Source organism: Mesoplodon mirus, assembly GCF_964341445.2.
Source record: "Mesoplodon mirus genome assembly, chromosome: 14".
Taxonomy (NCBI): Eukaryota; Metazoa; Chordata; class Mammalia; order Artiodactyla; family Ziphiidae; genus Mesoplodon; species Mesoplodon mirus.
The window spans coordinates 76,035,081-76,049,010 of record NC_138990.1 but is presented as its reverse complement, the minus strand read 5'-3'; the positions used below and the strand labels follow the sequence as shown (position 1 = coordinate 76,049,010).

Genomic DNA, 13,930 nt, shown 5'->3' with positions numbered 1-13,930 from the left:
AGTTCAAATTGGCTATTCCAGAGTTTCAGAATAGTTACATCAGACAGTTTCTGCCAGTAGTACAGTTGCTTTCTATGTACAGAGCTGGATTCCTGGCACTTCCTGCTCTGCCATCTTCCCTGACATTCTTTTCTTCTCTTTTCTTTTCAATAACTAGTTAAGAAGAGTCTGTGAACCAACTCCACACTGCCATTTTTACCAGGAACTAAAGCCGTCAATCTTAATATTTTTTTCCTGACTTTTGGATGTGTCTTCATAAAGTGTATCTTGAAAAGAGCCTTATGTGTCTTTTGCCTCAGTTACAGGATTATGTAATTATCTTTTATGGGTCTTGTTACTTAAAAATAACCAAAATTATATCTATTATGAAAATCCCATTTTATTGATATTTACGCTGGTACAAATCAGGAATTTATCACACAGTATGTTTTAATCACATTTGCATTAGGAAAAGTGTAAATCTGATAGTTACTTCTTGACAAAAAGCAAGTATAAACTGTTAGTACAGTCCAATTATAATGTTAATTAATACTATATAAAATATTCTTAGGTGAGATCTGTAAAATCGGCAGACTTATAATTGATGATTCACTTCTCAAAATCAAATGATGTTTTTGGTCTTAAAGCACTGCAGTTGTGTAAAGAATACTGTTGAATTTAATAGTAGCATTGAAATAAATAGTGTAGTTTATTAGAAGTTACCTCAACATAGAGGAATTCTTCCAGTGTTATTTTATTTTACCTTCTGTTTCAGAATTAGGTTGTATATATTTACCCTGATAAGATGATGCAGTAGAAGAGAGTTTATATGATTTACACCTGAAAAATATAAAAGTCAGTGTTTTAGAATACAAAAATCTACATTTTCTTATAGATAAGAATTGTAGATAAGTAGGATACATTTTACCTTTTGAGATAAGTAGGATACATTTATGTATTTTTTTTTATGTATTGTAGATAAGTAGGATACATTTTACCTTTGGAGTCCTGAAACTGGGTATTTCTGACCAAGTCAGATTTGTTGCTGTATCTTGATTTATCAATTAGCACCTTTGTAGCTGTAAAAGATGCTTATTTTACATGACATTGTAATATTTAGTAGTCATAGCTTTGTAAATATTATATTTTCCCTCATATTTACATAATTCTGTTTAGTATAACAAAGGAGACTTTCCTAGTTTATATTATGTAGACCTTGATTATAAAGGGGTTTCTATTTTGTACTGTATTTCAATTAATGACCATGTTATATAAATACTTTATAACCACTTAATGTGAGAAATATAATACAGTCAATCCTTGATCAACATGGGGATTAGGGACGCCAGCTCTCTCCACAGTCGAAAATCCATGTGTAACTTTACCGTTAGCCTTCCGTATCCACAGTTCCATATCTGTGGATCATATAGTACTGTAGTATGTATTTAGTAGAAAAAAACCCCAAAAACCTTGTATAGGTGGATGCACACAATTCAAACCTATGTTGTTCAAGGGTCTACTGTACACTTAAAAAATAATATTTATTTGGTTTTCTCTCCTAATTGTAATTTATTTTATTTTTTATTGCCTACATTTTAATTAAATATTTAACTTGTTTTTATATTAGTGATATGTTCCTAAATTTAATTGGAATCCTTTTTTTTTTTTTTTTTTTGCGGTATGCGGGCCTCTCACTGTTGTGGCCTCTCCCATTGCGGAGCACAGGCTCCGGACGCGGAGGCTCAGCGGCCATGGCTCACGGGCCCAGCCGCTCCGCCGGCATGTGGGATCTTCCCAGACCGGGGCATGAACCCGTGTCCCCTGCATCGGCAGGCGGACTCTCAACCACTGCGCCACCAGGGAAGCCCTGGAATCCTTTTTATACTTGGATTCCAGAGACTATTGCAGGCTTCCTTCTTGAGGTTAATAAATTATGCTTGTGGTTTGCTTGGATAAAGTGAAGTTCTGCTTAAGTGGAATTTTATTTTCACAATTTTATGTACTGCGATTTATGACATTTGGTAATTAACATTTTACTAATATATTAAAAAATATCAGTGTACTAGCCAGCTTCTTTACTTTTAAACTTATATAACTTTTTTGGTGTCAGGTTATTTATTTATGTAGTGTGATTACTTTTGACTATTGTCTCTACTATTATTTTCTAGCTGAAACACTGTAGTCGGTATATACATGACTTATTTCCTTCACTCATCAAGAATTTGGATCCAGTACCACTTAGACATCTTCTTAATCTGGTCTCAGCTCTTGAACCAAGTGTTCATACTGAACAGGTAATTCATTCAAAACATAATGTTTTTTTTTTTTGTAAAGTGAAAATGTATTTGTGATTCAGATGATTTAACTTGTAGTTTATTACTGTTGGCATTTCAGTTAGGCAAAAGGATATTAAATTTGTTATAGTATTTCCTAAAACCTCTAATTTCAACCTCTCCTCTTTTTTTTTTTTTTTTTTAAAGACACTGTACTTGGCATCGATGTTAATTAAAGCATTGTGGAATAATGCGCTAGCAGCTAAGGCCCAGCTATCTAAACAGAGTTCTTTTGCGTCTTTACTAAACACTAATCTTCCCATTGGAAATAAGAAAGGTTAGTAAAGTATAATGTAATTTGAAGTAAGTTGTTCATAGCTTATAACTCAAATTTGAAATAGTTTCTGCAAATTAGTTTCAGTTTAATCTCAATTTTGAAATAAGTTGGAAAGGGAGGTGTTGGTTTTCTTAAAACGTTAATAAATTGGGGTTAGCTCATGTTTTTGGTTTACTGTTCAAATAACAACAATAACGTTTCAATAGTTAACTGGATCTTCTTTCATTAGTGTTCTTTTAAGAAAAAAAGAAAACTATGTCATAAAAGCTTTAGAGCTTTTGGTTAGAAAACAGTCAACATGATTTCTTTTAGAAATAATTTTGAGAATAAGACATGATGATACATTTCTCTTTCTGTGTTTTCTACTTCAAAGTTTTCTGTCTTTCCAGGTATTTTATGTGTGCTTTTACATGTATAGCTTTCTAGGGTTTCCTAAAACTTTATCAGCTTTACCCTTCTTTTTGTTTCCTGACATCATATACTACCCTTTTCTTAGGCATTCCTGTGCAGGCACGCACAAGTACTACGACACGTGGTGGGGACTTACATTATTGCAGGTTTCCCTACCTATATCTTGTTGATTATGTAATAAAAACAACTGATATGTGCCCCAAAGAAATTCAGTCACTTAGATTATTTCCATCCTGTTTTTTCCTTTTCCTTCAGAGGACGAAGAGCTCAGAAGAGCTGCACCATCACCTTGTAAGTTGAGTCTTAGAAATGTATGGCAAGATGACTTGTAGTTTTATTTTGATGATCATCTAGAGTTAATTAATTTTATATAATATATTTGTATCACAGTCATAAAGTTCATTTTGCATAGGAGATGTAAATCCTGACTACCTATCTATCTTACTTACCCTTTTTGCTGAAATCATTAGTATCCTGACTTTTAATTGAAATCATGTATATCTTCTTTAGAAATAATTGGCAAATGTTAACATATTTCCAGATTATATTTTTGGCTACTTAGCATGAAGCTTTGGTATATCAAAGAATCAAAGGATAACATTCTGATAGATACATGTTAATACAAGTTAGAAGTAAAAAAAACGCATCATTTTAATATAGGGTCACCTGCAGCCAGTCCTCAAAGCAGTGATAACAGCGATACCCATCAAAGTGGAGGCAGTGACATTGAAATGGATGAGCAACTTATTAATAGAACCAAACATGTGCAGCAGCGACTTTCAGATACAGAGGTATGAAAATACTTTTTCCTCCTGCTTTAAAGAGATTTTTTGATTTTGGGGTTTGTGCCATGTTTATCCTTTGAACTGGGAATATAAACATGATGCCAGTTGAGGCCTTTCCTATCTTTTTAAGTATCATTGAGGTTCTTTTCTTTTCTTTGAGTTTTTAATTCCATTTTGTATTGTTCAATGAATTTTGTCAGGACTGTGGCAGCCTTTTAAAAAAGTACAGTGTGTTAATGTCATTTACTTTTTTCTTACTAGTTTAAATATTTATTTAAATCTCTTTGTTTCTAAATGTAGGAATCCATGCAGGGAAGTTCTGATGAAACTGCCAACAGTGGTGAAGATGGAAGCAGTGGTCCTGGTAGCAGTAGTGGACATAGTGATGGATCTAGCAATGAGGTGAATTCTAGCCATGCAAGCCAGTCAGCAGGGAGCCCTGGCAGTGAGGTACAGTCAGAAGACATTGCAGATATTGAAGCCCTTAAAGAAGAAGATGAAGATGATGATCATGGTCATAATCCTCCTAAAAGCAGTTGTGGTACAGATCATCGGAACAGGAAATTAGAAAGTCAAGCAGGCATTTGCTTAGGGGATTCTCAAGGTCCGTCAGAAAGAAGCGGGACAAGCAATGGAACAGGAAAGGACCTGGTTTTTAACACTGAGTCAGTGCCATCAGTAGATAATCGAATACGAATGCTAGATGCCTGTTCACACTCTGAAGACCCAGAACATGATATTTCAGGGGAAATGAATGCTGCTCATATAGCACAAGCATCTCAGGAATCTTGTATTACACGCACTGGGGACTTCCTTGGGGAGACTATTGGGAATGAATTATTTAATTGTCGGCAGTTTATTGGTCCACAGCATCATCACCACCACCACCACCATCATCACCACCACGATGGGTAAGTCTACCTAAAAATAAAACAGCTTACATTTCCTTTAGGGAGTTAATTATAGCCTATATTTATTCAATTGCGATATATTCTAGATCAGTGCTGTCCAATAGGAATATAATGTAAGCTACAAATGCATGCCATTAATGTAAGCTACAAATGCATGCCATAAGTATGTAATTTTTAATTTTAATTAATTTATTTTTGGCCACACCCTGCAGTTTGTGGGATCATAGTTCCCCGACCTGGGATCGAACCCATGCCCCACTGCAGTGGAGGCATGGAGTCTTAACCGCTGGATCGCCAAGGAAAGTCCCAATTTTTAATTTTCTAATGGGCACATTTTAAAAAGCAAGATGAAACAGATAAGATTAATTTTAATTATAAATTTTATTTAAAGCAGTAATATCCAAAATATCATATATCCACATGTAGTCCGTGTAAAATTTTTAATAAAAATTTTTTTTGTACTAGATCTTCAATCTGTGTATATTTATTACTCCTAACATCTTCATTTAGACCAGCCATTTTTTACATGTGCAGTGGCCACAGGTGGCTAGTGGCTGTTGTATTGGACAACATAGATCTAGATCTTCAGCTCCTTGTAATAATTGCCTAATAGTAGATAGTAAATTGCTTGTGGAAACTTCCATTAAAGTGTGATTATGAAAAGGGAAATTTTATGCACATTCTAATTTTAGGATGTTAGTAAGGATAAAGCCTCAGCATAAAGCTTTTTGATTATCTGTGAAATACACCTATGGTGTTTAATAGTGATTCTGTCATTTACTAGTGTTACAGTATTGGGCAAGGTACTCAGTAGTTCTTACTATCATTTTCTCATCTATAAAATAGGGACAATAGTACCTATCTCATGGGCTTATTGTGAGCATTTCATGGGCTGATATGATTGGCACATAATAAGAACTTAATAAATATTAGCTGCTATTTATTATTACTGTCATTGCAAGTAGTAATATTTGAGTTAATGATGAAATAGGGATATGCAGTTTATCAGGATTTATCTTAAACCTGACTATTTGCCAGGCCTTTCAGAATTTAATATGGTTGTTTGGGAGAACTACACATCCATACATATTCCTACTTTATTTCCTTTGCCTTTTTCTTCTTATCATTGACCCATATGAGTTTACAGTAATGTTTCTTAGTCTTGGCAGTATTGATGTTTTGGGCCAGGTAATTCTGTGTTTTGGATTTACAGCAATGTGAATGCTGCCCTCTGCATTGTAGGATGGATGTTTAGCAGCATCCCTAGCCTCTAGTCCTACATACTAGAGGAATCTCCCAAGTTGTGATAACCAAAAATTGTCTCTAGATATTGCCAGATGTCCCCTTGGCCTTTTGTTTGAGAACCACTGGTTTATGGTCTGACATTACCGAAATGCACATTCAGAGTTCTCCCCAGGACATACTGAAGACAAAGCAATTAGTTCATAAAACTGAGGAGGGTAATATGTTCAGTTTGGTACATTGTAAATCTCTTTTAGTGTTCACACCAACCCTCTACCTGAAAAGACCTAATGATTTTTTTTTTTATGTTAGCCATTTCCATGTTCTCTGTCTGTGGGTACCATTTGTGAGTCTCTAAATCAATCCTGAACTTTTCTTCTTCGTGTTATTTTTATCATTTTGTCTTTACATTCTTAGAGCACCCCATATGGTATGTTTTAGAAAGGAGGGCTTAATAGGTGTTTATTGAGTTAAAAGTCCCTCAATTAATACTAACCACATCTAGATTGCAGCTGTAAATTGAAATTTTTTTCCTTATCTGACTTGATTCTGCAGTTGGATGAGCAAATGTAAATAAATTTTAAGGTTTCACTTTAAGATTTGAGTTTATAAAAAAATTATCTAACAGTTAAGTTTACTATTTTTTTTTCCTAAAATTATTCTCTTTGAAGTTGTTTTAGTGAAGTGTGTTGATGGGCCAGATAATATGTAGGTATATATTGTATAATTAATATATAGTGCTGACTTTGTGGGCTTTTTATTTTTTGTAAAGCTGTCAATATTCCATATTGTTAACAAACAAATGTAGCTTTATTCTTGAGTGGGTTGTAACTTGTGCCAAATGTTTTGAGAGATATTTTTTGTGATTCACAATGTGTGTTTAAATTTGTAATTGCTAACTTTGTACTCCTCTCTGTGTTACAGTCATATGGTTGATGATATGCTAAGTGCAGATGATGTCAGTTGCAGCAGCTCCCAGGTCAGTGCAAAATCAGAAAAAAACATGGCTGATTTTGATGGTGAAGAATCTGGGTGTGAAGAGGAGCTGGTTCAGATTAATTCACATGCAGAGCTAACGTCTCATCTCCAACAACATCTTCCCAATTTAGCATCTATTTACCATGAACATCTTAGTCAAGGTAAGGTTCTGTAGTAAGTAAAATATATTCCTTTATTTAAAATAGGGATAATTTATATAACACATTGTTAAAAGGAATCAACAGTCAATGTTTTGTTACTTCAATGTTTTTGCCAAATAATTTTCATACTATAGTTTTTCCCCAAGGAAATGAAATTATTATGAATACTCCATCATGAATATGAAGGCTGCAGTTCCATCAAGAGATATTTAACAGGGAAAAGAAATAAAAAATAATATGTATAAAAATTATAGCTTTGTATTTGAGAAAATATATGGCTGCATTAGATTTTATATTCAGAAATCTTAGAACTTAAAAGTAGGAGATTACACAGAATCACATGTTGTATAATTCCATTTATATAAAAGGACTAAGATAGGCAAATCTGTAGAGATAGAAAGTATAGATTAGTGGTTCCCTGTGGCTAGTGAGGATTGGGAGAAATAAGAGGACGGGTGACTGCTAAAGGGTGAGGTGTTTCTTTCATCTGGGGTGATGAAAATGTTCAAAAAACGATGGTTCTAATCACTCTAAATCAGTCTTAAAAAGATGATAAGACATGACCAAACTCTAAAGAATAGAGGTTAGAAGAGGTTAAAGAATAGTAGGAGATAAAGGAGGAAAGGGAGAAAAATTAAGAGGGAAAACAGTTTTAGAATTGGCAGTTTAAAGGTCCATATCCAACCTCTTGCTTGGTTACATACCATCAGCACTTACTAGCCTAGGACATGGGTTTTGGGATGCCAGTAAATTATAAACTAAGTAAACCAGATAGATTAGGTTTATGCTTTTAAAGCCACGATCAGACTTGGAGATGCAATTTGTGGATCTTGGCAACAACTTTCTGATTTCAGATGTTACTTGCATATAATCTAGATAAGGTTATTTTGACTTTTTTTTTTTTTTTTTCCTTTTTTTGGCCGTGCTGCATGGCTCGCGGGATCTCAGTTCCCCGACCAGGCACCGAACCCGGGCCCTCAGCAGTGAGAACGCGGAGACCTAACCACTGGACTGCCAGGGAATTCCCTATTTTGACATTTTTGTTGTTATTGTGGTTGTTGAGAAATGAATGGGTTAAGATTGAGGTCAATTTAATTTTATACCATATTTATTAAATTTTCACCATTCTTCTATTCTTAACCCATTTTCCTTTTATTCAGTACATATTTTTTTACTATATGAAGTTAGAAATTGAGCAAAATATTAGACGTATTAATGCTCTCCAAATCTACCTTGTATTACTGTGTATTTAATACTATAGAGAACTCTTCCAACACAGTAAGACAAACAATACAATTTAAAAATGGACAACAGGTATGAATAAATTTAGTTACTTCATAAAAGAAGATATAAAAATGGTCAGTAAATACATGAAAAGATGTTCAATATCTACAGTCATCTGGGAAATTCAAATTAAAACTACAACTGGATATTTCTACTCATTTGGGATGGGTAAAAAATTAAGGACTTAATGATATCAAATAACGCTAAGGATGCAGAGCAACTACAACTCTCATACATTGCTGTGAAGGAGCTTAAAATAGTACAGGCAGTTTAGAGTACTGCTTTAGCAGTTTCTTTTAAAGTTAAACTTGTACTTACCATATGACCCAGCAATTCCTATTCTAGGTATTTACCCAAGAGAAATGAAAACATACGTCCACAAAAAGATTTGTACCTGAATGTTCATAACTGCTTCATTTATGAACCTCAGCTGGAATTAACTGGTAGATAAACAAATTGTTGTATATTCACAGTGGAATAAAAAGGAGAGAGCTACTGATACATTCAACACCATGGCTGAATATCAAAAAACATTCTAAGCAAATGAAGCTAGACAGAAGAATACATACTGTATATCATTTATATGCACTTCTAAAATTTCCTAAAGTAATTTCTAATGATTGACATCTACTCAGTGATTGGTGGTGGGGATTGATTGTAAAGGGACACATGAGAACTTTTTGGGGTGATAGAAATGTTCTGGATCTTGATTATGTATTTATATTGTATTTTAATAAAATTAATTTTAAAAAGTAAATACCAAAACAAATAAACCAAACAAACCCCAAACTTAAAAAGTCAAGCTACAAACTGGGAGAAATATTTGCAAATCATATATGTAATAAAGGGCTTGTATCCAGACCATATAAGAACTTTTACAACTCAGTAGTAAGACAACTTAATTAAAAATTGGGAATTGATTTATTTCACCAGAGAAGGTACACAAATGGCTAATAAGCACATGAAAAGAGGCTTAGCATCATTAGTCATTAGGGAAATTAAAATTAAAGACCAGAATGAGATTCCACTGCACATCTATTAGAATGGCTAAAATTAAAAAGAGCGACCATACCTATGTGTTGAAAAACAGTTTGGCAGTTTCTTCAAATTTTAAACATACATGTTTACCTAATGACCCAACAATTCCACTTCTAAGTATTTACCCTAAAGAAAAGAAAGCATATGTCTGTACAAAGACTGGTTACATCAGTGTTATGGCAGCATTATTCATATTAGACAAAAACTGGAAACTATCCAAATTTTCAGTAATTGGTAGATATATAAACAATATTTTCATGTAATGGAATATTATTCTGTATTTAAAAGGAACACACTACTGATAGGTGCTTCAACATGGATGAACCTCAGACATTTTGCTAAGTGTGAACAAAGTCAGACATAAGACTATGCATATGTGTATTGTATGATTCCATTTATTTATTTATTTATTTATTTATTTATATTAGTTTCTGCTTTATAACAAAGTGAATCAGTCATACATATACATATGATTCCATTTATATGAAATTTCTAGAAAAGGCTAATTTATGGGGATGGAAGAACAGACTAGGGCTCGGGAATGGGATCAGGGATTAAATGTAATTAGGTATGAGGGAATGCTTTAGGGTGGTGAAAGTGTTCTAAAACGGAATTATGGTGAAGGTTGCATAATTCTCATTTTAATGAAATCAATGTATATGTACAGTTTAAAAGGGAAATCTCATGGTAAAGCTGTTAAAGACAAAGAAGCATTTTTGCTTAATATAACAGCTAGGGAGAATTCATAGTCTGGCACTCAAAGTGTGAATTATTATAATAGATGCTTTGAATTTAATTGAATGTTTTGAGTAAATCATCTCAATTAAAAAAATCTTTAGGTGTAAGACACTTTACAGAAGGTCATTTAGAGGAACGTCCCTTGGCTATATAGTTAATTCAGTTAAATTTTCTTCTTAATGTTTAATTTGGGTTTCAAATATTTATATACAGTTCTCTTGACATGTGGAAAGCATTAAATAATCATACTTATTAGTAATAGTGAGGAGGCTATGAAATAGTGGAGAGGCTATGAAAACTTTTCTTATTTTACTTTAGTAGTATCAGACTCTAAACAGTATTATTCTGTCTCATTCATAAAGCAACTGTGTTAATCTTGTATTTATCTTGTGATGTAAGAAGAGATTTATTGTTATACTTCACTTTGAATTTGTTAACTTTATTAATGCTGTAGTTCACTTTACAATTTCAGTCAAGTGCATTCCTCTATAGTGTGTTATATTTTGCCCCTTCAGGACCTACAGTTCATAAACATCAATTCAGCAGTAATGCTGTAACAGACATTAATTTGGATAACGTTTGCAAGAAAGGAAACACTTTGTTGTGGGATATAGTCCAAGATGATGATGCAGTAAGTTATTTAATAAACCCAAAAGACTACAAAATTACAGCAAAATGCATTCAGTATAAACAGTAACTTTATGTATATACATTTTTTGTAGGTTAATCTTTCTGAAGGATTAATAAATGAAGCAGAGAAACTTCTCTGTTCCTTAGTATGTTGGTTTACGGATAGACAGATTCGAATGAGATTCATTGAAGGTTGCCTTGAAAATTTAGGAAACAACAGGTAAATAGGAATTTAAAATTTTTTATGCAATAATCATATTCATAATCAATATTCTTATTGACCTAGATATGGTGGGTTCATAGCATTTAATGTACCGTTACCAACCTATTTTTTTTTTAGTAATTGTAGTTTTTATATTAGTTCTAAACTGTTTTCCCCCACAGGGTTTATATGTTATCACACAGTCTTGCTTTTTTCAGCACTTTTTGGCACTCTTGATTAGATCACCTCCAACACAGACAAAGGAATACTGTCTTCTTGATTCTGGGAACATGGTGGTGATTACTCTATTTTCAGATTTCAGTTTAAATGTTCTTGAACTCTTATATATAAAGGTAGCTAAATATGATAAGTGAAGTTAAACTTAAGCTGAAATATAAACATTTTGATAATGGCATTGTTCTTCCATCTGGGTGGATCTTTTGACTTCTGTAGTGCACAAGGAATTAGACTAGTTGTGTTTTTTCCCTAGTTTGAATTCTGCTATATATTTATATACTTCTTATTGAGGCTCAAATAATTACCACAAGTTTCTTGATTTTCAGTTCTGTTCTGTTGATACAGTCTCCAGTTTCCCTTAGACTGCTCTGATAATATTGTTCCATTCTCTGATGTAGTGAATTCAGTTATTAATTGAATATATATATTTTTAAATTTATTTTTTTGTTTATGATTTTTGGCTGTGTTGGGACTGTTGCTGCGTGTGGGCTTTCTCTAGTTGCGGCGAGTGGGGGCTACTCTTTGTTGCGGTGCATGGGCTTCTCATTGTGGTGGCTTCTCTTGTTGCAGAACATGGGCTCTATAGTGCGTGGCTTCAGTAGATGTGGCGCGTGGGCTCAGTAGTTGTGGCTCGTGAGCTCTAGAGCGAAGGCTCAGTAGTTGTGGCGCATAGGCTTAGTTGCTTCGCGGCATGTGGGATCTTCCCGGACCAGGGCTCCAGCCCGTGTCTCCTGCATAGGCAGGCGGATTCTTAACCACTGTGCCATCAGGGAAGCCCCTAATTGAATATATTATATTAATATTTTCAGCTTACCTCTGCCCAGGCTCAATATAAATGTCTAATTTTATTGAATATTTAACTGCTTCAAAAATTTTTTTACCTAATTTAATTAGAAAAAGTATGTGCAGTATTTAATTTTCTTCTTTTGATCTTTAAAGGGCTACAATTGGAACAATCACAATAGAAAAATTGCTTATTCATGCAGGTATAAGAAACCACTAATAGACCCCTGTTAGTGGATCAGTTGCCTCATTTGGCATATATTCTTTAAAAAGAATGCTTTTAATGGGTGGATGATATTTCATCATTTACATAGGTATTATAGAAATTAGTTTTAAAATGTTTTGTCTTTTAAATATTTTTTTAAATATTTATTTATTATTTATTTATTGTGGCTACTCCAGGTCTTAGTTGCTATGTGTGGGATCTTCATTACAGCACGTGAGATCTTTGTTGCGGCATGCAAACTCTTAGTTGTGGCATGCGAACTTAGTTGAGACATGCATGCAGGATCTAGTTCCCCAACCAGGGATTGAACCTGGGCCCCCTACATTGGGAATGCAGAGTCTTACCCACTGGACCACCAGGGAAGTCCCTAAAATGTTAATTGTCTTTTAAAGGTCTTTGTGAAGCTAATGAACACTTTTTTAAGTTGTATCAATTTTTATTCCCCAAAAGTGCATCTGCCTATCCTGTGGCCCAGCAATTCCACTGCTAAGTATGTGCCTTTTAATAATACATCCAGAAGGTCACCAAAAGACACATTCAAGAATGTTCATAAAAGCATTATTCAAAATAACTATTCTTTGTACTGCTATCCAAATGACAAAAAAAGAATAGGAAGGAAAATTAAATTGTGGACTGTTAGTTGAATGAAATAGTATATATATATAGTAGTAACAATGAAAGAACTACAACTGCATGGAATAGTGTGGTTGAATCTCACAGACATAATGTTGAGTGAAAGAAGCCAGATGTAAAGAAGTATATTTCTATTACTCTGTTTATATAGAGTTTAAAAACAGGAAAACTGGGACTTCCCTGGTGGCACATTGGTTAAGAATCCGCCTGCCAATGCAGGGGACACGGGTTCAAGCCCTGGTCCGGGAGGATCCCACATGCTGCAGAGCAACTAAGCCCGTGTGCCACAACTGCTGAGCCTGCGCTGTAGAGCCCATGAGCTACATCTACTGACCCCGTGTGCCACAACTACTGAAGCCTGCACGCCTAGAGCCAGTGCTCCGCCACAAGAGAAGCCACTGCAGTGAGAAGCCCATGCACTGCAATAAAGAGTAGCCCCTGCTCGCCGCAACTAGAGAAAGCCTGCGCGCAGCAATGAAGATGCAATGCAGCCATAAATGAATAAATTAAAAAAGAAAATCAGGAAAACTATTGTATTTAATAGTCAAGATAATGGTTACTCTTGGGTTGTTAGTGACTGGAGAGGGGGCATATCCCGAGGCTTCTGGGATGCTGGTAATGATTTCTTTCTTGATGTTGGTGCATGTTACGCAGGTATGTTCACCTCCTAATATTTTGAACTGTCACTTAGGTTTATACATGTTTTTTCATGTATGTTACTTCAATGAAAAGGAAAAAAGCTATGTGAAAGATGAAATATCATGTAGCCTTTAAGAGTCAAATGTTTTCAAAGATTATATAATGATATGGGCATATACCCATATATATGGGCCCATTTGTTAAAAAGATTGCAAGCAATATGTGAGACTGTAGAATGGTTATTTCTGGGAGGAATCAGTTAATTTTTTCTTCTTTATGGCTTTCGATTTTCTAATTTTTCCATAATGAGCATATATTTTTCTAAGTAGTGTAGCTTAAAAGAGACAAAAGGGGGCTTCCCTGCTGGCGCAGTGGTTGAGAGTCCGCCTGCCGATGCAGGGGACACGGGTTCGTGCCCTGGTCCCGGCATGGGAGGATCCCAC

At 34.4% G+C, this 13,930-nt stretch overlaps 1 protein-coding gene across 4 annotated transcripts in view; it reads left to right on the top strand.

The window, feature by feature from the left end:
* The window catches only part of USP34 (ubiquitin specific peptidase 34), a 237,332-nt gene that overhangs the window by 103,780 nt on the left and 119,622 nt on the right, over positions 1-13,930 (top strand). For 3 of the 4 annotated variants that reach the window (XM_082643302.1, XM_082643300.1, XM_082643303.1), the window contains 8 exons: positions 2,148-2,273; positions 2,460-2,589; positions 3,256-3,291; positions 3,661-3,791; positions 4,086-4,696; positions 6,863-7,077; positions 10,653-10,768; positions 10,860-10,987. In XM_082643302.1, the coding sequence (XP_082499428.1) occupies positions 2,148-2,273; positions 2,460-2,589; positions 3,256-3,291; positions 3,661-3,791; positions 4,086-4,696; positions 6,863-7,077; positions 10,653-10,768; positions 10,860-10,987 (1,493 nt within the window). The remainder of the gene's footprint in view (positions 1-2,147; positions 2,274-2,459; positions 2,590-3,255; positions 3,292-3,660; positions 3,792-4,085; positions 4,697-6,862; positions 7,078-10,652; positions 10,769-10,859; positions 10,988-13,930) is intronic. The other variant, XM_082643301.1, reaches the window with a different exon arrangement.